Source organism: Acomys minous (assembly GCF_964271855.1).
Source record: "Acomys minous genome assembly, chromosome: 6".
NCBI lineage: Eukaryota > Metazoa > Chordata > Mammalia > Rodentia > Muridae > Acomys > Acomys minous.
Window position 1 is genome coordinate 81,082,919 of NC_140487.1, and position 27,867 is coordinate 81,110,785.

At 43.3% G+C, this 27,867-nt stretch overlaps 1 protein-coding gene and 1 pseudogene across 2 annotated transcripts in view; both read left to right on the forward strand.

Moving 5' to 3' along the window:
* The first annotated feature begins 1,521 nt into the window (after window positions 1-1,521).
* Window positions 1,522-27,867, forward strand: part of LOC311600664 (PRAME family member 12-like) — a 37,981-nt gene continuing 11,635 nt past the window's right edge. Inside the window, exon 1 of the mRNA XM_084787633.1 lies at window positions 1,522-1,542. Within this exon, the coding sequence (XP_084643759.1) occupies window positions 1,523-1,542 (20 nt within the window). The 5' untranslated portion in view covers window position 1,522. The remainder of the gene's footprint in view (window positions 1,543-27,867) is intronic.
* On the forward strand, window positions 5,755-8,124 carry LOC311599067 (nuclear factor of activated T-cells, cytoplasmic 4-like; annotated as a pseudogene). Its single transcript has one exon. The product of its transcript is annotated as a nuclear factor of activated T-cells, cytoplasmic 4-like (transcript).

Consider the following 27,867-nt stretch of genomic DNA (forward strand, 5'->3'; position numbering starts at 1 on the left):
AAAGAGTCTTAACTAAGCAAGGCTGACCTTGAACTCTAGATCCTTCTAGATCTGGCCAGGTTTCAAGGCTCATTCTGCAATTTGCTAGGATCTTCTTTCTAATTTAATCCCTTTGCAATTTTTAAACTGTATTTTATAGAATGTGGTCTGAAAGTTATATGAACTGAATTTTTTCTTAATTCTAGCCTACAAGGAGTGCTGGGGATGTCTCCATACACCAAAGCCACAAGTCACAGCTGATCTTGGAACCAATGCAGTAGCAATGTGTTTGCTTCAGCCTTGTCTATTTGACAATGAATGTCTAAGATAGATATATAGATATACAAATGTAGAAGTAGAGATATATGCAAACTAGGAGCCAGGTATCATACAGCAGCCACACCTGGAAACTCAGTTCGTGTACTGAGCACAAAAGATCACATTCCAGGGTAAAGTGGGATGCATGAAGAATCCTTATCTCTACATATAATTTAACAGAATGAATTAGATGACCTGGAATGTGGCTGAATGTTAGAACACATGTGTAGTAGGAACAAACCCCACTAAGGAAGAACTTCCATAAAGTCATTTAAAATATTTAAAATCTTTGTTTTGTTTTTGTTGTTTGGGTTGTTTGCTTGTTTTAGGTTTTTGTTTTTGTTTGTTTTGTCTCGTTTTTAATAGAAGGGATTGCTCTGTGTTGCTTTGGCTGTTCTTGACTCATTTGTAGACCAGGCTGGTCTCAAACTTACCTGTCTCTCCTTCCTGAGTGCTGGAATTAAAGGCATGCATGACCACAGAAAGACTTTAAAAAAAAAAAAAAGAAGGGATTTCAGGGCTAGAGAGGTGATTCACTTGTTAAGAGCATTGAGTGTTCTTCCAAAAGACCTCTGTCAATTCCCAGAAACCAGAGTGTAGTTCATTTCCATCTATAATTAGATCTGGTGCCCTCTTCTGGCACATAGGAGCGTATGCAAGGAGAATATTGTACTAATAAATGAATGAATGAATAAATAAATAAATCTCTAAAAGATGGGGGATATCTCTGGGTTGCCCTGGCTCCTTGGACTCATATTGTAGATGAGGCTTGCCTAAACTCACAGATATCCATCTCCTGTGCCTCCCAGAGTGCTGGGATTACAGGTATGTGCCCCCATGCCAGGCTGACATTTAAAAACCTTTTTTCTTTTCCTTTCTTTCTTTTTTTTGTTGGCTTTTGTTTTGTTTTGTTTTACTTTTTGGAGGCATGTTGTCTCTTTTACACAAAGCCTTGGCTGTCCTGAACACTCTTTGTAGACCTGGCTAGCCTCAAACTCACAGAAATCCACCTGCATCTGCCTCCCAAGTGCTGGGATTGTGACATTTACAAACATATTATACTAGTTTTCCCTAACTTGGATGAGCCTTAAATATACAATAAAGATTAGACTGATGTGGACTCCTGTTTCTTACTCAAAAGGGCTGGGATTATAGGTTCTTGATAGCCTGTGTGGCATCTATACAGACCTTGCAACTTGGGCTGGATGGCACAGACATTCTGCTCATGCAGAAGGCTCATCCCAGGTAAGCAAGGCCCAAGGAGGCTAGAAGGGAAATCACTGGGCTAGTGGTGAGACACAGGTTAGGTCAGGGTGAATGGGGTAAAACTGGACAGAGTATTCTGATGTCTTTGGATTGGAGGTCTGTGGAACTACTGCTCAAGTTGAGAACTGATATAAATGACAGTCAGGAATGGAGGACAGCTCAGAGTATATGTACCCCAAGTAGGAGGAGCTTTTCCCTGTCTCTCCTACAGATACTAGATGTGGAAGATATGTATCCCTAGTGTCTCTCTTACATGTGGAAGAGACAAGTCCACAGACGCTGAATAGAGAAAAGTAATACGTATATCCAGTTTTAGCCCTGACAAAACGTCCTTGCCTGGCGGGCGTGAGGGGCTATGTTGGAACAAACATTATAAAGGTGGATTAAAAGCTGCCTCCATGTTGGTTCCTGAGTTACATTTTGAAATTTCAGTTTTTCCCCCTCACAAAAGGTGCAAGCTTCAAGTGCTCGACTTAAGGAATGTGCACCAGGATTTCTGGGATATATGGGCTGGGGGAAAGAATGGAGCCCACTCAGCAGAGACTGTGAGGGAGAAGCAAGTAGAAAATTGCATTCATAGATATGCTTAGAGGCACCATTTGAAGGTGGTCACTGACCTCCACCTCTACTTCCAGCTAGAAGAACACCAAAGGTGCTTGTTGCAGTGGGACCAGCAGAGAAAGGACTCTGTGCAGTTGTGCTGTCTGAAGATGAAGATATGTGCCTTCCCTGTGTAAATCATCTGGGGGTTCTTGGACACTTTCGAGCCACATTACATAGAAGAATTGGAACATTTTACAAGCCAGGACCTGTCCTTCCTGGGTCACTTTGCACCTTGCCTTGGCTAGATGGGAAATCTTCCCCAAATCTGTCTAAGTCACATCTACTTGTACACGGGAAGAGCTGAAAATGCATTGGCAGACATAGAAGAGAAGTGCCTCCCCAAGTTCGTTTCTCAGTTCTCCAAACTCAACTGTCTCCAGCATCTCTATGCGAATGGCAACCACCTTTCCATGGACTTCATGAAACAGTTTTTCAGGTAAGGAATGATTGTGAGCCCTTTCTACTATGTCAGCAAACTTTTCCCTCTACTGTGAGCATTAGTGAGCACCTGTGGGTGCCAGCCACAGTGGATTTTACACCTAGAGACTCATGATAATATTTCAGTGTGCATTGTATCCTTCTTAACTGAGGTTACTTGGTTCAATTCCCATTCATTTAGCACAGTTTGAGCTGGGGTAGGAAATGTGTAGAAAGCTGCATTGCAAGTATGACAACTACACTGGTGGGTCAGATGCAACGAATGACCTTTAGGTATTCATCTTTGGGATCCTCTCTAAGACTAAGACTGTGGAAGGGAACAAGTCAAAGTAGAGGGCTCTGAGCTGGGGAGGACCCACACCTGTGGTTCCTAGTGGAGCTCTTTACAAAGATGTCTCAGAACAGAAATTAGTTAGTTCCTCTATTGATGTCTCTGTCAGCCTCTAATTCTGCCTGGAGGGAAAGATGATTTTAATACAGGTTGGAATTTAGTAGATGGGAATTGGTGACATTGGGGTACAGTTTCATCAGTTTCAATGGTGGAGCACTGAAATAAGGGATAGAGGTTGTTTGAGATAACAAGGAAATGATGAACACAGTTGGACACAAGCTAAGATGTTACCAGAAACTTTATGTGATGTTCCTTTCTGGGTATGTCCTCCTGGCATGATGTAGCAAGATCTAGTTCTCCTTCTGCCAGGGAGGATGGGGAGTTGCATGCTTGTGTTCTGAGAACAACCCACCAGATGGTGCTATGTCTCAGGAGATAGTGACATGAGTAGACACCTTCAAGCTGTTCCTCAGTGATGACATTCAGTGTAAGTGTAGATGGACTTTGCTTATGTGGTTCCCCCATTCAGTGTCAAACTTAGTAATGTCCTCCAACAACATGAGCCAGAATATATTTCTTGATCTTTCCCTAGATACCTGAATACCCCATTGGAACCCTTGTCTATTACTCACTGCCATCTCTCACAGTCAGATTTGAAACATTTGTCATGGAGTCAGAATCTTTGCCAATTGAAACACATGCACCTCAGTGGGATAGTGTTACCCATGTCCCATCCTACAGGTCTCCAAGTCCTCCTGGATAATGTAGCCGACACTCTGCAGATGCTGGAGTTAGAGCACTGCAGCCTGGAGGACTCTAACCTCAGTTTTCTCCTCCCTCCTGTGAGCCAATGCTCCCAGCTCACCAGAGTCCATTTCTATGACAACTTCTCCATGGCTGCACTGAAGGACCTTCTGCACTGCATGCGCAGTCTAAACACGCTGACTGTAGAGCTCTACCCTGCTCCTCTAGAATGCTATGATGACTTGGGTTGTATCCTTGTGGACAAATTTGCCCAGTTGTGTTCTGTGTTCCTGGAAATAATTGTGGCCAAAAGGTAGCTGAAAACAATCACATTTGCTACAGCCATGTGCTCTGAATGCTGTCAGAGCTGTGTCTATGACATGAAGACCAGACTTTGTCCATGTTGGCAGTAAATAGGACGTGGTTGTTTCTGGATGCTGAAACATCAAAATCAGGGAATGGATGTTCATTAAGGAGTCTCAGGACAGTTGGATTTAGTTCCAGTTTTGTGCATTGGAATCAAAATTATGTTCAACATATTCAGTACATGGGAGCTGACATGATATGAAGAGCAGTGGAACCATGTCCTGTGGATTGATTAAGTTAATTCTGCATTTCTAAATGTGTCTTTATCATAGCAGGGTAACAAGTGGCTTCTCCATGTTGTAATATAAGGTCAGTTTAAGAATATGAATGCTTTCCTCTGGTATGCTACTCAATTACTGACTTCACTTTTACATTTACTCTTAGGATATTTTGCCATGTCAAAAAGTATGATCAAGAAAATTATGGTCCAAGGCCTTTTGGTAATAAAATGCATTGAAGTCATTTATGATATTGTCTTCTCCTCTGTTTGGCTGCTTGATGGGTTTCATTAACAAAATTGTCAAACTGAACTGAACAATGTAGACCTGCTCTCTTGTGAAGACTGGTTTAGAGAATGGCGGGGGATTTCATTTCTCGGCACTCAGATATAAAGTGCTGTAAACATTTTTAAGATGGATGAAGCAAAAGCCCTTGCCTAGAGAATTGTGTGACCTGAGACCTGATTGTCAGTAGTTCAGTTGTGAGCTCTGTCTTTAGTTAAGGGAGTACCAAAGCCAGCCATTTTACTCCCTTTGTCACTGTATCGGGTAGCAAGAAAATAATCTTATTTAGTCTCTATTTTCATTGGCCCTTATTGAAAAACAAATCTTCATGTTCTCACATGTCATTGTGATTCCTGCTAACTCCGTACAATCTATTAACTGGTAAGGACTCTTGAAAATCACCCTCAAGACAGAACCATCACTGGAGAGTGATGTGATTGTGAGCACAGTGGCATTCCTACAGAAGACCCTGATCATTAACATGTTCAACAAATGTGCATGGGGGCAGTTGTTAGAATTTAGATTTCCATCATAGCTCAAGGGGATGGGCCATCATAGGACTTATTGTGACCATAGGGCATCTTCTTGTTCTTGCAAAATAGTGTATATTTTTATCGTTGAAATTGTACCTGCTGCACAACTTATTCACAGCAAGTAGAATGCATACTGTAACCATCCACTAATGGTCTGACCCATTTCCAGATAACTTATCCTCAGAAAGGTAGAAATCCTATAAGCATGTCCTTCATGCCTCAGGCATTCCTTGAATTTCTAATCTTCATGTTCAGCAGGGTATGTCAGCAGTGGTGGTGCACACCTTTAATCCTATTATTTAGGAGACAAAAGGAAGTGGAGGTCTATTAGTTACAGCCATTCTATCCTTTACAATGAGTTCCATGTCAGTCAAACTATATATTGAGACCTTGTCTCAGTAAAGCAAAACAAGTCAAGAAAAACATGGCACAGCACTCAGGAGGCAGAGGCATGTAGATCTCTGTGAGTTCATGGCCATCCTGGTCTACAAAGAGAGTCCAGGGCAGTCAAGGCTTTACAGAGAAACCCTGTCTTGAAACATACACACTAATAAAAAGAAAATTTGGCATGGTTAATAATGCCTAATCTCAGGTGGTTCTCTGTCAGTTCAAGACCAGCCTGTTGGATCTACAAAGTGAGTTTTGAATCATCCAGAGCTGTATAAAGGACACCATGTCACCACTCCATCCCACCTCTTCACCTGGCAGCTGGGAGAGCCGACCAGCCTGGTCATTGATGCTGGAGGGCCCAGGAGGGAGTGTGGGAGTGCTGGAGGTGGTCGTGTTCTCGAGTGTCCTAGCATTCAGATCACCTCCATCTCTCCAACCCTCAGGGACCTCGCTGGAGGATACTCCTGAAAGCTGGGGGATTACTTGCCACCAGAAGGCTTTGAGGGCTACCGAGAGGCAGGAGGGGAGGGTGAAGGTGCCTTCTTCAGCCCGAGCTCCAGCAGCAGCAGCCTGTCTTTCTGGAGCTTCTTCTCTGATGCCTCAGAGGAAGCAGCCCTGCATATAGCATGTGAAGAGATGTAGTCTGAACTTAATGAAGCAACCTCTTGCTTTGGCCTAAGCTCTCCACTGCCCTCGCCTTGTGCTTCCCCTAGAACATGGACTCTGGAGGATCCATGCAACCTATTTTGTCCAAGCTCTGGATGCCAAACTCTGGAGAATAGCTGGCTACTCCGCAGGGCTACTGGGACCATCATAGCCTCCTCTCAGCCTGCTTCTCCTTATGGCAAGAGGCGCTATTCCAGTTCTGGAACCCCATCTTCTGCCTCCCCAGCTTTATCTTGCTAGGGCAGCCTCGGGGAAGAGGGCTCAAAACCACCTCCACCACCTCCTTTGCCTCTGATCCGGGTCCCTAGTTTCCCTGGCCCTTTTGATTATGTGGGTACTACACCAACCCAGACCATCCCTCAGAAAACCCAGAGGACTTCTAATGAGCAGGCAGTGGCCCTACCTTGGTCTGAGGAGACTGCCTCCTGCAATGGCAAGCTTCCTTCGGGAACAGAGGATGCTGTGGTTGCTCCAACTCTGCGGAACGAGGTGGCTGGCATGGACTAACTAGCAGTGCCTTCTCCCCTTTCTTGGTCCAAGGCCCGGATTCGGGGACACAGTCCCATCTTCAGGACCTCTGCCTACCTCCTCTGGACTGAACTTTGCCCAGCGAATATGAGCAGCTGTAGTTGAGGATCAAGGTACACCCTAGAGCGCACCACTAGGCCGACTATGAGACCGAGGGCTACTGAGGAGTTTTCAAGGCTGCTCCAGGAGGTCACCCCTTGGCCAAGCTCCTAGGCTACAATGAGAAACCACTCGCTCTACAGATGTTCATTGGCAATGCAGATGAAAGGAGCCTGCGGCCGCATGCCTTCTACCAGGTGTACCGTATTACCAGCAAGATGGTGGCTATGGCCATCTATGAAGCTGTAGTCAGTGGTACCAAAGTGCTGGAGATAACCTTGCTCCCAGAGAACAACATGGCTGCCAACAGCGACTATGCTGGAACCTTGAAGCTTAGTAATTCAGACATTGAGCTGTGGAAGGGTGAGACAGACATTGGGCACAAAAACACACGAGTGTGGCTGGTGTTCCGTGTTCACGTTCCTCAGGGCAGTGGGAAAGTCATCTCTGTCCAGGCGGCGTCAGTGCCCATCAAGTGCCCCTAGCGCTCTGCCCAGGTGCTTCCCCAGGTGGAGGCCTACTGTCCCAGTGCCTGCTCTGTGAGAGGAGGTGAGGAGCTAGTACTGAATAGTTCCAACTTTGTGGGGCCCTGATGGAAAACTACAGTGGGAGGAGGAGGCTGCGTTGCATTGGCTGTAGAGCAGTGAGGTGACACTGACTCTCACCATCCCAGAGTACAGCAACAAGCACGTGATCCGGCCAGTCCAGGGCTACTACATCTCCAACGGCTGGAGTAAGTGCAGTACTACTCAAAGTTTCAAGTTCCTGCCTGTGATCTTCAAGGAAGAACCCCTGCCACACTCATCTCTCTGCAGCTTCCCTTCCTCATCGGGTCCCCCCTTTGGCACTGATATGGACTTCTCACCATCCAGGCCCCCTTACCCCTCCTTTCCCCATGAAGATCATGCTTATGAGACCCTGTATCTGTCAGAAAGCTTTGGTTATAACACACCCACTCTTTTCCCCCAGACGGGGCACCTGCCATCCTATAGATCAGGCCTGCCGATGTTCCCTGAGACTGGGAGTAATGCAGGATGTGTCTGCCCACCTTCAGTCTCCTTCTTTCCCTGCCCCTTTCCTTGTGATTCACAAGGAGGACAGAGCTCCTCTTTCATGCTGGGGCTTCTGTTCTCTCCTCCGGCCCTATTCAGACCTCCAGTACTATCCTCCCCACCACTTGAAGATGCCTTCCATCCCCAGAGTGCTGTGCACCCCCTACCAGCTGAGGATTACAATGAGGTGGGGGCACGCTATACCCCTGGGAGCTCTGGAGCAGGAGAAATCCAGTGGTAGCTACAGCAGCAGTGAGTGCGAGAGAGATGGATTTGCGTGTTTGCTGAAAGCTGGAGTTTGGCTTTGAAGAGACTTGGCAGTATTAGTCTCCTGGGGCTAGTCAAGGCCTTGGGAGCACGTTCTAGGTGTGTGTGTCCACCTGAATTCAGCAACTTAATCCTGCAGGGCACATGGAGCATCTGTTTCAGCTTTTCCTGTCTCACAAAATTTCAGCCCTGGAACTATTTCAAGACCATTCATTCCATCCAGTTCCCTGAATCTGTAGATCTGGGCACTGGGTCTCAGGGAAGGACAGTGGCTTGTTTAAAGCCTCTGTTGAGTGTTTTCCCCTCACCTGATCTTTCCCCGATGACTGTAGTGCACATTGGTTAAGAAAAAAAAAGAGACACCATGTCAAAATTAAAGTGTCTTATAATTTAGAACTTGCTCCAACCAGGGAGTGTTTGACTAAAGTCAGGAGGACAATCACCTGAGTGAGGGACAAAACACAAGACACAAAGAAGGAGAGCAAGTCTGAATATTGATCAAGTTCTCAAACTTTTATTTTTCAGGCAGCAGTTTTTATAAGGCAGGAGACAGGGAAGCATACTGCTATGGCAACCCATCTGCAGTCTATCTCAAAACACAGGGAATTCCAGGCACGGTCATAATGTTCTGCCACACAGAATATCTTGCTCTATCTTTGTCTAGTCTAACTGCTAAACCATAACAGGGCCAGTTAGTTTCTGGTAAAAGGCAAGTTCTGGGAGAAACAGAAACTTAAAGGTGCAGACTTGGACAAGATGGCTAAACATTGGCCATATGACCTACTGTCCCCAAGAAGAACTCACTTTAGAGAGGCTGAGACAGGAGTTGTAAATTTGTCTAAATTTGTTACACAGAGTGAGTAAGTGGCCTGCTTAAGGTACATAGCAAAATCCTAGATTTAAAACAAAACAGAACAGTTAAGTATTATGATGTCCTCCTTTAATCCCAGGCTCTAGTTCCACAGATTCTGGCTGACTGATCAGAAAGCACAGTGACTTAGTTCCCCTTCTCCACAGGCACACAGTCTCAAGAACTTAAACATAGTGACTAGGTTAAAGTCCAAGAAAGACATCAAAGAGTGAACACCTAGGTTTCCATGGCCTGACCATTAAGCTAATACTTCATTCATGAGAAATTATTTTCTTTTTAAAAATTAAGTAATTTATTCAGATTACATCTCAATTGCTATCCGTGTACTTGTATCTTCCTGTTCCCCTTCCCTCCCTCTTTTACCCTATTTCCCTCATCTAGACCTGTGACAGTTAACCCAGACCCAGAAAGATACAATTGGTATATACTCATTTATAATTGGACACTAGCCCGAAACAGATGTCCTCTGGGATAATGGGAAATGAGAAATTTTTTTTATTCTTTTGTACCAGCAGACTTTTAGAATACAAGGCATTTTTTAGGTTTATTTTCCTTTGTTGGTTTGGTTTGGTTTTTGGTTTTTAGAGGCAGGGTTTCTCTGTGTAGCCTTGGCTGATCTGAATCTCACAGAGATCTGCCTGACCTTGTATTTTTAGTACTGGGACTAAAGGCATGTACCTCCACCACCCACTTTAGAATATTAGAATTGTATTATACTTGAGTCTTCTTTCTCCATGGACCCATGGTTCTCCATGTCAATGTTGAGCCCTCTTATTTGAACCTCCTATATCATATCTTACCCATAATACATAGACTCACTGGTCTGTGTTCCCTGGAGGAGTAATCTCTCTTTTCTCAGTGCTCAGAACTAACTTTCTCCCATCATTACCAAAAGAAAAAAAAAGACAAAGTCTGACCTCAACAAAGAAACAACAAGATCATGACTTCTAGGACAGTTATATGGAAGAGAGTGACTGACTTGAGCTACCTCATGACCCTGAGAGCACCCAACAGCTCAGGTTTATTGTGATCACATCACTCTATGAGAGAGTAAAGAATGTCTTTGAGCTCTCTGGGGGGCCAGGTACACTTGGTGATTCAACTGATTCAGTTTTACCATGTAGAGCAAAGTCACTCAAGGACATCCATGGGCATGTCATTTTCATGGAAGCAGATCTTGGTGAGCATGTTGTATTGGATCAAAGAAGACAGAAGAGAATTGAGCTGGGAGTGTCCATCCTACAATCCTCCAACTCAATGTCTTAAGAGTGGCTGAAACTCTCTCCAGAACAACATGGAGAGGCCTAGTAGGAAAACAGCACTGAATACTACTACATCACTGAAGTTCAGGTATATGAGCTAGTTTTGATGCAGACTCATGGATAGATCATTCGAGTCTGATGGTGAGAGCTGTCAGGAAGAGACAGAGAGGGTCTCTATGTCAGGGCAGGTCTTCAGGCTCCTAGGTGGAGAATAAGAGAAAGTTCTGGTAGTATGAAACAGTGACTTCTGGGGTTCTTGGTTTCCTCATAGAGATCACCACTTGGACCTATCAGGGAGGACAATGTCCAGGATATTGCCATTGGTGTCTCATCACTCACGTCACACCACTCTTGTCACAGCCCTCTCATCATCATGTAGGACTGACCTAGTCTTTTACTCAACCAAGGCCTAACATAATACTCTGGTGTCCCTGACCCTGAAACTTCAGCACAATCTCTCTGTTCACAGTACTTCTCTCCTAACAGAACCCCAGCATTACTCATCCAAGGACTTCATCATCTCCCTAGGCTCTCAGCAGCCTTTTACACAGAGACTTATGGACTCTTTAATTTAGAAATGATCTACAGCTGTGTCCTAACCACAGTATCTGTTCCACACCAAACACCCAATAAACTTTAAAAAGAAAAAGAAAAAGAAAGACTCAATCAGGGATGCAGGATAACTCTCCATCTCTCCTCACCTAGGCAACTTTTTTAGACAGTATTTTTGAAAGAAGATACAGGTCCTATAGAGCTGCAGGAGACTCCTAGTAATCCCTCTGCCTCAGCTGACTCAAAGGTGTAAAATGGGAAGACTCCTGAAAGGCCTTTGCTTTCCTCAGAAGAAAGAGGAAACAAACAAAATGGTGAGCTCCACTATCAACCATGAAGTTTTCATAGCCTCAAAGAATCAAGTCAACCACAGTGAACAATTATTTCTTTCTCATTTTGCTATGACCTGAAAATAAAATTATGAAAATGCAGGATGTGTTTTCCCACATTCCAACTCCAGTAATGAGGGGTATATGTGGGGAAAATGAAGGCCAAGGACAACCTTGTTACTTTGCCAGTTTGAGACCAGGCTGGGCTATGAGACTTTGTCTCAAAAACAGCAAACAAAAATCCCAAGTGGGTCAAATGCAGTTCTTCACGGATCAAGATGGCATTTTATTACATTTTGTTGCTTCTTTTTTTGTTAGTGTTTCCTGATAGATTCTTACCCTATACTGAGGCCAATTCTCCTGCCAGTTTCCCTAAGTCAGTGATTGTCAACAACAACAGACATGACCAATATTTATTTACTATTCCCTACCTCCACCCCTGTAGCAAGTTCTTTGTAGCTCTGGTTGGCCTGGAAATCAATATACTGACCAGGCTGGCCTCTCACTCATAGAGATTTACCCCTCAGCCCTCTCCTCCCTCTCTCTTTCTTTCTTTCTGCAGGTGGTGGAACATGCATTTAATACAAGCAGTTGTGAGGCAGAGGCAGGCAGATCTCTGAATTGGAGGCCAGCCTTGCCTTGTCTATTCAGTGAGCTGTAGGACAGCCATATCTACAACCCTGTCTTGGATAATAAAAATAAAACAAAACCACAAAACTAAGAAACAAAAGAAAGCAAGGAAGAAAAGAAGCAAGCAAGCAGACAACTTCTATGTAGTCATATCTGGCCTCCAACTAATAGAGGTCTACCTTTCTCTGTTCCTGGAGTACAACCACACCCAATTGGATTGACCTTTGACCTTTTGTTTTCCAAGACAGGTTTTTGTATAGGTTTGGCTGTAATGGAACTCACTCTGAAGACCAGGCTGGCCTCAAACTCACCCATCTGTCTGCCACTGCTGCTGGAGTGCTGGAATTAAAGGCATACACCATCACAGCCTGTTTGAGCATTCTTTTTGTATTTGAGATATAACCTAGATTATAGCAGCAGGCCAGAAAAGCTTCCAATGTCTGATCTACATTCCAGCTTCACCTTTTAAGACAGAACATGGATCTAAACCCTTTTAATGGTACAATGACCCTGTCACAGTGTTCACATATCAGATATTCTGCATATCATTATTTACATTAGGATTCATAACTGTGGCAAAATTGCATTTATATAGTAGGAAAAAAAATCTATTGTTGGTTATTACCACATGTGGAACTATATAAAAGGGTCACAGCATTCAGAGGGTTGAGAACCACTGTTCTAATTGATAAAGTTAGCTGTGTTTTCCAGTGCTGGCTTTCACCTCTCCAAAAACTCCTACCTACCTTCCCTTCATAGTGCAAGGGATGGTTGGCACTGAGCCTGCACCACTGAGCCTAGCTGGCATTTAATCCATTCCCCTGTGATTTTTAGCAATGTTCACTAATCTTGAATTCCTGGTTGATTTTATCCACAGCCAATCTTGGATTCCTCTCGGTCACTTTAATAACTGGTTAGAAAAAGAGGGGCAGAGCTGGGCTTGGTGGCACATGTCTTTAATCCCAGCACTTGGGAGGCAAAGGCAGAGGTAGGTGGACCTTTGTGAGTTTGAGGCCAGTCTGGCCTACAAAGTGATTTCACGACAGCCAAGGCTACATAGAGAAACCCTGTCTTGAAATACAGAAGAAGAAGAAGAAGAAGAAGAAGAAGGAGGAGGAGGAGGAGGAGGAGGAGGAGGAGAAGGAGAAGGAGAAGAGGAAGAAGAAGAAGAAGAAGAAGAAGAAGAAGAAGAAGAAGAAGAAGAAGAAGAAGAGAAGGAAAGAAAGAAAGAAGTAGATGGACATAGGATTGCCAGAAATAAAAGACAGGGACACTGTGGCCTTTGGGTTGGGGTGGGTGAACATATTTTACTCTTTCACTTCTTTATTCATATTACACACTTATGTGTACTACTGTGAACTCATTGCATATAGTATTTTTTCTATGTTTGTTTCATTACAACTATATTACTAATACCTTTTCTGCGTGAAGCCTGACGATGCAGTGCAGAAACTCATGCTAAATATACAGCATACTTGCAAGGAACCACACCCTCATTCTTGTCCATGGATCACTGAAAAATATCATTATGTGGTAATAAATTAAACAGCATATTTAAAGTATCAACCCTTAAAAGATGAATTACCAGGCCAGCAATGACCATGCACTATTTCATCCCAGCACTCAGGAGACAGTCTAGGAGGTCAGTCTGCTCTGTAGAGTGAGATCCAGGACAGCCAGGGGCTACATAGAAAAACCACACTCATCATCAAACAAGAGATCTAGCAGCCTTAAAACCTTGCTAAAGCTCTGTCTACATTGGGTTACACATATTTCCTCCTCTAAAGACTAGTTTATGTTTCTATGCCCCTAGTTATAATCAGATCTATGTGTTTTTATTTAAGTGTGTTTACCAATGTATTTCAGTATAAAGAACAAAAGGTCCAATACATTCTGATTGGATTGCCCCTTCTGGAAATCTACAGGAGCCCATATTTAGAAAATATTTTTTAGCTGGGCGTGTTTGTACTTGCCTTTAATCACAGCACTCAGGGAAGAAGAAGCAGGATGATCTCAGTAAGCTCAAAGCTAGCCTGTTGTCCTCAGTTAGTTCAGGACAGGCAAGTGTACCCAGGGAAACCCTGAGTCAATAAACCAAAAACAAACAAGCAAACAAACAAACAAGCAAGCAAAAACCCAAAAAACAAAAGTAGAGTTTTTCAAGACAGGGTTTCTTCATGCAGCCCTAGCAGTTCTGGAATTCAGGTTAACTGTGGCCAGACAAAGACAGGTGTGATAGCTCATACTGTAAATCCCAGAATTCAGGAGAAATAGGCAAGGGAAGGTCTCTGTGAGTTAGAGACCAACCTACTCTACAATGTGCATTCCAGGACAGCCAAGGCTATTACACAGAGAAACTCTGTCTCAATAACAAACAGACAAACAAAACAAATCAGCAACAGTGGTCAGGCAACTATACCTTCAAAATAAAACATATGTTTTCTATGGTCTGTTACACATCCTATCCATTCTTCCATGCCTGGGCAACTATGTTCTGCAACCTTTTAGCAGTAGACATCACTTATATAAAGGTGCTGGAGACAGTGGAGTTTGGGGAACTGAAGCAAGATTATGCTCATCCAAATTTCTTCCAGCAATGAAGACAGAGATATTGAAGAACCTCTGCACAGATCCCTCCCTCTAACACATCTGTGTGTGAATAGTTCCCATCTGCTCCAGGAAGGTTGATAACTTGTCACCTTTCCCAGCTGCCACTGACAATTCAGCTCTAGGATATGGTTTGGTCTACCATTTTCTTTCTTTCTTTCTTTCTTTTCTTCTTCTTCTTCTTCTTCTTCTTCTTCTTCTTCTTCTTCTTCTTCTTCTTCTTCTTCTTCTTCTTCAGCATCAAATGGATACTGACATGGATGAGTTTACTGATGATGCTGAGGTCAGAGGTGAACCTTCCATGGACAATTATTCCAGATCCTTCTCTTCTTCAACTTGCTTTTTGGGATAACATATGTTCAATAACACTCATGGCCTGATTTCCCTGTGTTTGAGGAGAAAAGGAGAACTCAAGTGTTCCAGGACCTATGAGACATCTTCCTTATGGACCAGACTGAATTTGGAGTCCCAGGGACTCCTCCCAAATATTTTCTTTCCGGAAGCCCAGATTTTAAGCTTTATAAGTACTATTCCACCCTAATTGTTAGGGTCAGTTTCATCTGCAGGACTGTGGAGAACTGAAAAGGGACTTGTGGTGTGCTGTTGAGTGATAAAATCTGTTATAATTCTGTTATTATTCTCATATCTACTATTGTTTTGGCATTGATTTACTAACATTGTTTATGGGCTAACTAGAAGATCAGTGATTTGAGATGACTGAGCAAGTTACAATGTCATGCTAGACTTCTCTAGACTCTTTGTGAGTAAGATGTAGCTAGATTCACATTAGATATAATCTCTTTAGAATTAACAGTAATCTACAGCATGGATTATCCTTGGCAGGGATGGCAGGGCTCGAGATTATAGCTTGTGCCTTCTGTCCTTTCTAACACATCTCATGTCTCAGCAATTACAGCCAATACAAGCACAAGAACATGGCATGAAGATCAAAGACACTGTCCCTCTTCATGTGTTGATGTGGAGGCCAGCCAGATATGGGTAAGAGTGAGTCTCAGCCTTATTGGACCAAAGACAGGCTATGAATGATGGAACTCTTAACCTCTGAACCATCTCTCCAGCACTGGTTTTGTTTTTTGTGTTTTCTGAGACAAGGTTCCTCTATGTGAAGCAGTGACTGCCCTGCAAACCACTCTCTGGATGAGGTTGGCTACAGACTCATAGACATCAGCTTGCTTTTGCCACCTGAGTGCTGCAATTAAAGGCCTGGGCTCCCACACTTGGACTAGCTTTCCTATCTAAATGTTTGCTTTTTCCCTATGTCTAGTATTCAATCTCAGGCTTCATGATTGGAAGGAACTATTTGCCTGAGTAGATCAGCAGCCCACTCTTACTTCCCTCCATTCCACACCCTCAATCTCATTCCCCTTTATCTTGTACCTGTAAGGTAGGCATGAGCAAGTCTATAAATCAGTTGCATGTCTAGTCTACTCTGTGTAGAGGAATTTTAATCCAACAACATAACCACTCTTGCTGGAATATAGACACAACTTTAGTTCTAGGAGACAGGGACAAGTAGATCTCTGAGTTCAAGGCAAGCCTGATATAGAGAGAACAAGTGTAGGTAAAGAAAATCTTAAGTCCAGGCCTTGTAGTACACACCTTTAAACTCATTACTCAGGAGGCAGAAGCATACAAATCTCTGAGTTGCATTCAGGCACTAAAGTTGATTCAGTGAATTGAGAGGCAGTGCAGTGAAGTTGAGTTCATGATGGTTCAGTTCATGCAATTCAGAGGCTGTTTTATGGAAAAAGTTGTGCAGAGCCCAGTTGCAGAGAGGAAACAAGGTAGAAAGAGGTAAAGACAAAATTTGCTGGAAAATGAGGAGTCAGAAGGTTAGAACATACTTCCAAAATTAGTATGATGCCAAGAAGAGTAAGTCAGTAAGAGGAGACAGAAGTCAATCTGAATCAGTCAGCTAGGAGAGGAGTTTGAGCCAGAAGAGCTGAGTTGATCCAGCCATCCAGAATTCAGAAAGAGCTAGAAAGGATGAGCTTATTCATTACTAAATCCCAGATACTGAAGACATTCTAGGCCCAGGTTAGATCATCTGGAGGCTAGATTCCAGCTTCCAGGACTAGATCTACCTAGGTCAGCATGCAAAGACAATAAGCCATCTGTGTGCGGTAGAGCATGCCTATAATCCCAGCATACTATGAGGCAGAGGTAGGTGGATTTGAGTTCAAGGCTAGCCTGGTTTAAACATGAGTACAGAATCAACAGTGAAACCCGTCTCTGAAAAAAAAATTAGGTAGTAAACCTCAGTGACAAGTAGTCAGAGTAATAAAAGTTACAGTTACAACTTTATTCTCCATACTTGCCATTATTTTACCAGGAGACTTATCCAGGATCCAGGTTCTACAGACATCTACTGTAGGAGAAGAAGCATCTAATTCACCAACAAAGACAATGGTTTGTTTAATAAGGAGCTCAGAAAGGAACCGAGAGCTACTTTAAAGCTAAACAAACATTCTTCCAGTGGAAAAACTCCAGCTGGCAGTGCAACCACACCCATGTACCCAAGCTGTCTTCTAGTTCACCCTCCCTCCATCCTTACTTCCTCCCATCTTTCCTTCCTGCCTTCTTCCATTCATGTTTAAATCTTTCTGTGTTTTTAAAAACAGGATTTCTCTGTCTAGCACAGTCCATTCTGGAACACCCTTTATAGACTGTTGACCTTGAATTCAGAGGTCATCCTGACTCTGACTCCCTACCGCTGGGATTAAAGGTGTATATCGACACCTTGACCCATTCCTTGACTGCTGGGATTAAAAGTGTGTGTCTCCACCTTGATCCATTACTTTTCTTAGTTTCTCTTACAGTAGATGCTTGCCACAGGCTCCAGCTCAGATAATAAATTCAAAGAGACTGATTGTTTTGACTAGGACACAGGCCCCTTGATCATGGTATTCAGGTTTGTATGTCCATTATGTTAGACACAAACTAAATCTTGAGCTGACCCATCATCAGAACTCCATGATACCAGCAAGATAGTTCAAGTATCTTCCATAATCTTACTTCATAGCCAAGTGCTGAGGCAGGAGGATTACTGAGAGTTGGATGTCAGATTAGGCTATATAATAAGTTTTAGGAAGGAGTAAGCGATAGTGTAGGGTCCTCTCAAAAAATATCCAAAATAGTTATGTAAACAAATCTTAGGAATCAGAGTTTGTGGAGAGGTAACCTAGAGGTTGCCCTGAATTTCTCCTAGGCTCAGACCTTTGCCTATCTCACCTTACGATCCAATCAATCTACAAGTTAAAAAAAATTACAAATGAGGTTAACAGATTTTTTTAAAGACAGCATTTCTTTGTGAAGCCCAGGCTGTCATTGAACTGAATTAGTAAACAGGGCTGTGCTGGAACTCTGAGATCCTCCTGCCCCTACTTCTCAGTGCTGGGATTAAAGGCATGTACCACCAAGGCCTGGTTCAGGGTAGACCTTCAATCTACCAATCAGTGTGCAGCTTATGGTTGGGAGGAGGGCCTACAAAAGAGAAGTGAGCAGTGAGCATAGGAAGATGCATAAAAGGGTCAGAGAAGCCAGAGAAGAAATTAGAGCCCTGGAGCAATAGTTACTTGCCTGGCCTTCTAGGAACTGGAGACCCAACACAGCTACCAATCTCTGGTAAATTCCCACCTCAATAGAGACACCCTACCTCACCCAGAATAGGCAGTGTCTATAGCTGACACTAGCACCAAGATGGGACCTGGAATTCTCATTTCAGTCTCTTCATAGGAGTAGATTCAGGATATAGGTTTTGATCCTTTCATTGGTTTGGAGACTTCTTCATTTTTGGGCAGAGCACTGAGAATGGTATGGAAGCATGGCAGGGTGGGGGAGGAGGGAAGGGGAAATGGAGGAGTATGGGAGTATCAAGGAGGGGGAAGGGGGAGAAGAGAGGGTAAGGCGGTGAGGGTTGTGGGAGAGTACCCAGAGGGCTCAGGAGCTTCACAAGGAGACAGTGAGGGCTGGCTGATCTGGACCCAGGGGTGTCTCTACAAACTATTGCACTAACCAATTTCAATAAATGCCGTAAACCTAGACCCTCCTGTTCATATATAAGCAATAGAGAGCTCATTCATTCTCCATGACTGTGGGGATAGTGGGGACTGCCTCTAACATGAACTCTGGTGCTCTGCTTTGATCACTTCCTGTTGGTGGGGAGGCCCAGCAGGCACACAGAGGAAGGAAAAGCAGATTATTGGGATGATCCCTGATTGGCTGTGGTCATATGATGGGAAAGCAGATCCTCTTCTGTCACAGATCTAGAGAATGAGAATGGGGTGGAAGAGGTAGAGAAGGTGGTAACAGGAAATTAGAAGCAAGAGGATAGCAACTGGGATGTAATCTGAATAAAGTATATAAATATATATACATATGCAATGTTGTCAGTTAGTATGCCCTATGATTGATTCAGGCCTGCCCTGTTGCTAGGCTGGCCTTGACTAACTACGTGAGAGGTCGTGTTCTTTCTCTCTCAGGACCTGAGTGTTGGGGTTGCCAGCATGGTTCATCAGAGAAGATTCCTATCAAGTCCACATTTGTGCTTAGTTTTGAGACAGTGTCTCATTTGAAGAAAAGGTGTCCTTGAACTTCTGCTAAGCCTCCTGCTTCCCAAAAGGCTGAACCTTTCGATGTGAACTGAGGAGATATTTTTGATATCCTCTTGTTTACATCAATTGTATAATTTTTTTCTTTTCCTGAGTCATGGTCTCCTGTAATACAGGATGGTCTTGGGATCACTAAGTAGTGTGTATAGCCCATCATTTACCCGTTCATTCTGCACAAGATTGCCTGGGTTTATCACTTATGACATTTTGAGGAGTTTGCAGACTGTCTTTGAAACATTGATGCAGCCTGGACATGGGGAGGTCACAGTTCACTTCCTCAGTCTCTACTTGCTGCACTAGGCAGAATGTCGCACTGCAGGATGCAAAGGATTGTGATGAATAAGTAATAGTGCTCGAGGTGCAACTAGCAGAGCCTTAGGTTTTTAAAGCATAATGTGGGGAGGAGGACCATGTGACTTTTCCACTCTTTCTAGGAGGGCCTGGAGAGGATGTCAGGATCTGTTTCCACAACTGTCTGAGGCTAAACTTTTGGGATGAATGCCTTTCCAATGGGATGGAGGAATAGGGGGAATTAGATGAGCCCACTGGGAATGTGTGGTCACATGTGCATTTGTGATTTTATCCAGGCTGCCAGCCATGAGTTTCACAGATGTTGTTGTTGTTGTTTTTTTCTTGAGACAGGGTATCTCTGTGTACACTGGCTGTCCTGGACTCACTTTGGAGACCACGCTGGCATAGAACCCATTGGTCCCCCTGCCTTTGTGCTTTGAGTGGTTGGATTAGAGGTGTATGCTGCCAAACACTGCCTGTTTGGAATTTTGGTCTTGTATTTTAACTTATGGTTTGATACAAAGAGATAGTAGTGGCAGAGTGTAAAGTGTGCATCAGGAATTGTCTTAATTGTCATCCTGCCCCTGAGTGAGCCCTTTGATTGGGCAGATGAAGAGCTTCCTAAGACTTAGTCTGAAAATGTGTTCTTCCATAGAAGACTCCCCAAGATTCTGGATGCTAAGGATATATAAGAATGAGTTTCTCAGCCCAGCCTGCACCTGTGCAGCTGGCAGTGCAATGGCTGCTGAGAGATGATGTGTTGGCCATCTCTGCTCTGGATCACCTGCCCATGGAGCTCTTCCCACCACTCTTCAAGGAGGCTTTCGCTGTCAGACAGACTAACATTGTGAGGGCAATGGTGGAAGCCTGGCCCTTTCCCTGCCTCCCCATGGGGACTCTGGTGAAGACCACACACATGGAGACTTTGAAGGCTGTGCTGGATTCACTGGACTTTCTCATAACACATAAGGTTCACCCCAGGTAGGCAAGACCCATCTACTGTCCTGGAGGTTCAGTCATCGGACAAGTAGAGTCAGAAACCATGGGTCTCATGTGGATGATGGTTTCTCACTGCACCAGTAGAGGACTGCAGAGGCTTCAGAGCTCACAAACTTCTGCAAAACAGAGGGGTTTTGAAAGGCAGCTTAGTTCAGTACAGTCATAGAAGGAAGATCCTGTCCAGGCACAATGGGATCAGGGAGCACTCAAGGGAAACATAGTAGTGGGCAGTAAAGGAGAGCTATAGAGCCCAATGAGGCAAAGAACCCATCCAGGGCATGAGACCGAGAATCTGTAACTGTCTACAGACAGGTGAGTTGGGAGTGTAGCAGCCTTAGATGGGATCTGACCCTAGCTCTTGAGATTTCTATCTGTTTTTCTCAAAGGAGGTAGGAACTCCAAGTGCTTGATTTGTGAAATGTGCACCAAAACTTCTGGGATGTACAGACTGGAGGCACAGTTGACATCTGTACCCCACAGGACAGAAATCAGAAGCAACCAAGGGAAGACCATCCAATGTGCACGGTGAGGCAGCCCCTGATGGTGTTAGCTGATATCAACCTCTACGGAGAGCATCTCAAGGAACCAGACAAATACTTGCTGAAGTGGGTCGGGCTGAGAAATGGCCTAGTACAGTTGTGCTGTAGAGAGCTGAAGATCAGAGGCTCACCCATCTACACTGTCATAGAGATCCTGAAGATACTAGATACAGACTGTATCCAGGAGTTGGAAGTGAATTCCTGGTGGCAGCTGGGAAGTCTTTGCAAACTCCTCCTGTCAATCTACAAGACTATCTCCAATGATGACCTTACACTGCCAGAAAAGAAGTGTGTCAGTGAGCCCCCTCTTCAGATCTTCAACCTCAATTGTCTCCAGCATCTCTATATGAATGACATCCTCTTTCTAAAAGGCAACTTGAAGATGTTGCCGAGGTAAGATGGGGAGCTATCCTGTGGATCAGAGCAAAGACTTTCTCTGTGCTCTGTAGGTAGGGAACCTAGATGTTAGTTAGACATAGTGGCCTATCAGTACTGAAGAGTCTATAAAAGAGTGGCAGCCTTCCTTTGTGTCTGTGTAGGGAAAGACTGTGTGGAGCCTAGGTGGAGGCTCAGTAGTTGTGGAATATCTTGCACTGGGGTTGAGTGTCAGAGGTTGTGGTGAGAGGGAATCAGTCTGAAGAGGTAAAAAGTCTGTGCTGTTGACATACATGTTTAGAAGCTCTGCAGAGACACTCCAAGTATGCAGCTAGGTGCTCATTGATTTTCTCCTTCCTGTATGTGCTCTGTAGCCCAGAGATGGCCAGTTCTGGGTATTTCTTTTTTAGTAAAGGGGTGTCAGAGTGCATGTACTCTACCACTCCATTATGATGCTGACTGGCCTTGGTTTAGAATGCTGTAACTTGAGTGATAAGACCCTGGCAGCATCCTGAGTGCAACTCTATCATGTGGTCAGACTGAACATGAGCAATGCTAACCCTTCTCAGTGTGAGCCTGTTACTAGCACTTTCTAAGTCCATTTTCCTCAGTGCACCCCTTTTCTCTCGCTAGGTACCTGAAGGCCCCCTGGGAGACATTGTCCATCACTCACTGCCAGGCTCACAGGAAGACTTGAATCATCTACCCATGAGCTTGGACCTCATTCAGCTCACACACCTGAACCTCAGTGGTGTGGTAGTATCCCATTTTGGTACTAGAGCTCTCCACATTCTTCTGGAAAGAGCTACAGCCACTTTGAAGAGTCTGGAGTTGGAGGGCTATAGGATGAAGGACTCCCAGATCAGTTCCCTTCTGCCTTCCCTGAGCCAGTGCACCCACCTCACTAAGATCAATTTCTGTGGCAATGACAGTTTCATGGCTGTCCTTCAGGACCTTTTCTATGACACGAAAAATCTAAGGCAGCTGACAGTGGAGCTGTACCCTGTCCCTTGGGAGAGCTGTGATGACATGGGTCATGTCCTCGAAGATAGATGTGCCCAACTCTGGCCTGTGCTCATGGATTTCCTCAGGGCCATAAGGCAGCCCAAGTCTGTGTGCTTTACTACCAATGCCTGCACCATACTTTATGACTAGAGACCACACTTTTCTTTTTTTGGCAGAGACAGAAATGGGACAGGGCTATTTCTGGGCACTCAGAGATGAAGTCCACAGGAGGGCTGTCTCATTAAGCAGACACAGAAGGTTATGGCATAAAGGGGAGTAGGAATATGATGTAGCAGCTTCGTTTGGAAGGGGAAAAGGCACGAAGTACAATGGCACCATGTGGAAAAGTGGTTTAAGAGCCAAATAGTATTTGATACAAAAAATAGAAGCTTTTGTAGTACATGTTATTAAACCAGTTTCATGAGTCATAATTTTGGATAAATGATCACACCCTGGGCCTCTGGATGCCCAGAGTCTGAGCTCTTTCCCTCCCCACACCATGGAAGATAAATGAGGTGTTCAGTGGTTTCATACCACATGGATGACATGACAGGAAGAATAACACATTCACACATCACCATTACCAACTCCACAAAACCAGCCTAGGTTATTTAGAGAGTTCCAGGTCAGTCGGATTTCCAGAGTGAAACTGTACCTCAGAGAACAACAACAACAACAACAAAAGATTAGTGATATACCTGAAATGGTAAAATCTCATCTGGTGTGCTGAAGACCCGAGCTTAACCCTCCATCCCCTCAACACCCTACCACCCTACACTACAGTGGGCATGGTGTGAAAAGCCTGTGTTCTAGCATGGGAGTTGGAGTCAGGAGAGTCAGGTTTTCATGGTCATCAATAGTTATGTAACAAGTAGCAAGTCAGCCTGGGCACAAGTTTACAGCCAGGAAAAACATATTAAAAGACTGATTTGGATCTATGGCAGCTTTTCTGTCATCCCAAAGGCTCTTTGCTTCTTTTACAGTCCTAGGGATTGAAGCATATGTTTCCCCCTCCTGCCTCAGCCAACTGAGAAGCTGGGTGCAGGGTGTCATGAATGGGTTCAAGTCTTTCTCCCTAGTCTCTGTTCACTCTTCTGAGGGTGACCTGATTCTGATAATCTGGACACACAAAAATGCTATTTAGGATTAACTGGGTGGAGACTCAACCAAATCAGCCTGTGAGTGACATCCTGTGGTTAGGGGAGGGGCTGTAAAAGGGAGATGGGAATGGCCTCACTGCCATGTTAGTGATCTCTGGTTCTTATTCATTTCTTTTGTGAAGACAAGGTCTCCAGTAGCTCAAGATGATCTCAACTTCCTTATTTCTGAGAGCACCTTCCCACCCCACCCTGGGTTTACTGGCCTAGCCATCAAATCTGAGGACATTTGCTTTCCTGATGGCTTATAATCTCTTTAAGGATCCTTCATGAATGCTGCTTTATGCTGGCCTAAATCAAATAGTCAATTATGCTATTTTTTTACATTTTCATTTTATATGTATGAGAGTTTGTTTGAAGATATGTGTGTAACACACGTGTGGTTGGAGAGATCAAAAGATGGTGTCTGGACCTTTGGAAAGAGAAGTATATCTTGTGACAGGCAGCCCACCAAAGATACTCATATTGACTCAGTTCATAGCCAGTTATAAATTTTTATGGAAGCCAGCTGGGACCACACCTAAGAATTCTAGATGCTTGGTGTTAGCCTAACCTGTGAAGAGCACCAATTTTCCACATTAGACAGCTGAAGTGGGACTTCACAGAAGCAAGCTGTCTAAAGGAAGCTAAAATGAGCAGTGTGCTATAAGGATTTCCAAAACAAACAAGCTAAAGTAACTTAGCTATAATATCCTGATTTTAAGTTCCCAGAATAGAGTTGACTAATGTTCCATAGGATTTACCATCAAGGAGATAAAATTCTAGATAAACCTGAAATGACCTCAGCAAGAATAAAAAAAAATTGAGTAATCAAGGCCTTGTCTTGTTCTGTCACAATATGGTGTGAGCTGCCTTTAAGGTACTGGGACTCAAATCCATGTCCTCTAGAAAAACAGCCAGTGCTCCAAGTGAAGGAGTGATCATCTTCAGCCCTTCATATAAATAAATATTTCCTTTTATCTGGGCCTACAGTTTCTGTGTTCTATAAGAAAGCCAGCTCAGCAAGCCATAGGAGAGCAAGGCAGTAAGCAAAATCCTCCAGCGTCCTTTGTATCAGCTCCTGCCTCAAGGTTCCAGCCCTTCCAATTCCTGTCCAGGATTCCTTCAGTGATGGACCACAATGTGAAAATGTAAGACAAAAAACTTGTTCCTCACAGCTTGCTTTGTGTCATAATATTTCATTGCATCAATAGAAACCGGAAGACAAAATCCCTAGATGGTTTGGTTTTGTGTGTGTGTGTGTGTGTGTGTGTGTGTGTGTGTGTGTGTGTGTGTGTGTATGTAGCCTTGGCTGTCCTGGAACTCACAATGATCTGCCAGCTTCTGCCTCCGTCTCCCAAGTGCTGGGATTAAAGGCATACACCACCATGCCCCAGCTATCCCTTGATGTTTTATAAAGATTTTGTGTGCACATCTATTGTCAGAAACAGTAACCCCAAACTGACTAACACCAAAAGCCATGTGGGTCACATAGGAGTAAGACTCAGCCATGTATATTGTCTCACAACTGCTTTCTTCAGATGGGGATTCTCTCAGTAGCCTTGGCTATCCTGGAACTGTCTGTAGAACAGGGTGGCATAGAACTCAGAAAATCATGTCTCTAGGCCACTCAAGTGCTGGGATTATAGTTGTGTGGTACCATAACCTGCCATGTCTTTTTTTCTATGACTGGATCAGCTCTGCCTTTGATTGGAACCTGGCAAGATGTAAGGAAAGATGGCTTTCCAAGTGGTATTTATTTGCTGACCTAAGCCAGATGTGTATGAGGAGTCTGTCATTCATTGTTTGTCACAAGATTAATGCAAGAGTTGAAATATATTGTCAAGGACTGTCTTTACCACTCTAGAAGTCTCCTGCCTTTTCTTCCTGGTGCTAGGAATTGAGGGTACATGGCCCCATGCCTGACTGGCATTCAGTCCATCCCCTATGTTAAAGCAATCTTGCATTTTAAGTGTGACTCAACCCTTATGCTAAACTTGAGTCCATTTAGTCATTTCTCTGATTGGAAAAGAAGAGCATGAGATTGGCAAAAGGATGAGGTCTTTGAGCCCAGGTACCACAATCTTCTATTTGTAGGTTATTTCATAAAAATATATTATCAATATGTGTGTGTGCATGTGTGTGTGCATGCGTGTGTGTGTGTGTGTGTGTGTGTGTGTGTGTGTGTGTGTGTGTGTGTATGTGAAGCCTCATGGTGCACTGCAGGCCCTCAGGCTTGCTACACAGCATATTTGCAAGGAAACACATCCCCAATCTTGTCCATGGATTATTATAAAAGTTTATACTGTGCTAATAAACACCTTTTTAATATGTATTAACTCCTAAAAGATATGACTAACCAGTCAAGAAGTACACAGTAGAGTAAGAACACAATCAACCCAGGACCACCACAATCCAGCAGTACCACCAGCACAACAAGCCCTGGAGATACTATACCATCTGACACACAATAGAAGGATTTCAAGGATGAAAATAAATCCCCCAAACTATAACAGGAATACACCAAGAAAGAAATGAAAGAACTGAATGAATCACTTAAAGAAACTACACTCAAACAGGAGAAAGAAATGAATAGAAGGTGTCAAGATCTAAAAATGGAAATAGAAGCTATGAAGAAAATGCAATCAGAGATAATCCTGGAAAAAAAAACCTGAAGAAGAGGACAGGATCTACAGACACAAGCATTTCCAACAGAATTTAAGAGATAGAAGAAAGAATATCAGGGACAGAAGCTATGAATGAAGAAATGGGCAGGAAAGTCAAAGAAAATTTTAAATCTAAAAAGCTCCTGACACAGAATATCCAAGAAATCTGAAACACTATGAATAGACCAAATCTAAGAATTACTGCAATAGAAGAAAAAGAAGACTTCCAACTGGAGGCCCATAAAATATTTTCAGCAGAATCATTGAAGAAAACTTCCCTAACCTAAAGAAATGCCCATAAATATACAATCAGCCTATAGAACTCCAAATAGATGGAACCAAAAAAGAAAATCCTCCCACCACATAATAATCCCAACACTAAATGTACAGAACAAAGAAATATTATTAAAAGCTGCAAAAGAAAAAGGCCATTACATATAAAGGCAAACTTAACAGAATTACACCTGACTTCTCAACAGAGACTATGAAAGCCAGAAGGGCCTGGATTGACATCATACAGACACTAAGAGACCACAGATACCAACGTAGACTCCTATATCCAGTAAAACTTTCAGTCAGCCTAGACAGTGAAAGTAAAATATTCGATGAAAAAACTAACAAAGAAACAACAACCACCACAAAAACAAGTTAAAACTGTACCTAACCACAAATCCAGCTCTCCAGAAGGAAATAGAAGGAAAACTCCAACCCAAGGAAAGTAACTTATACAGAAAAATGAAGGAAATAAGTAACACCACATCCACAAAAGCAATAGATATAGATAGGAAGTGTGCTCTCTCTCTCTTTCTCTTTCACACACACACACACACACACAGAGAGAGAGAGAGAGAGAGAGAGAGAGAGAGAGAGAGAGAGAGAGAGAACCACGACCAACCCCAAAATAATAGATAACTGATAGCTCCCAATATCAATGGCCCCAATTCCCCAATGAAAAGACACAGGCTAACATAATGGCTGTGAAAACAAGTCACATCAATCTGCTGATGTACAGTAAACACACCTCAGTAATAAAGATAAATATTACCTTAGAGTAAAGGGCTGGAAAAAAGTTACTCCAAACAAACAGACCCAAGAAACAAGCTGGAGTAGCCATTGTAGTATCTAATAAAATAGACTTTCAACCAAAAACTAATCAAAAGAGATGGGGAAGGATACTTCATATTCTTCAAAGGAAAAATATACCACGATGATATCTCAAACTTAAACATCTATGCCCCCAAAACAGGAGCACCAACATTCATAGAAAGTATTAAATCTTAAATCACATATTGAACCCCACATATAAATAGTGAGAGACTTCAACACCCTACTCTCACCAAGAGATAGATCATAGTGGCAAAAACTAAATAGCAAAACAATGAAACTAATAGATGTCACGATTCAAATAGACCTAATGGACATATACTAAACTTTTCACCCAAACACAAAAGAATTCACCTTCTTCTCAGCACCTCATGGAACCTTCTCCAAAATAGACCATATAATTGGTCACAAAGCAAACCTCAATAGATATAAAAACTTCACAATAATCCCTTGCATCTTATCAGAACATCATGTGTTAAAGCTGGAACACAATAACAACATAAACAACAGAAAGCCTTGTGGAAACTGAACAAATACCTATTCAATGATATCTGGTTAAGGGACTAAATAAAAAAAGACCTCAATTAACATTTTTAAATCATCATGTCTTGGTTTCAAATTCCTAATTCTTCCCTCTGGTGTGTGAAAATCTCTCTAAATCACAGCCAGGGGCTATACAGAGGAACCACACCCATCCTCAAACTAAGTATCTAGCCAACTCAGACCCTTCTTGAAGTTTTGTCCACATTGGGTTACACATATTTCCTCCTCCTCTAAACACCAGAAT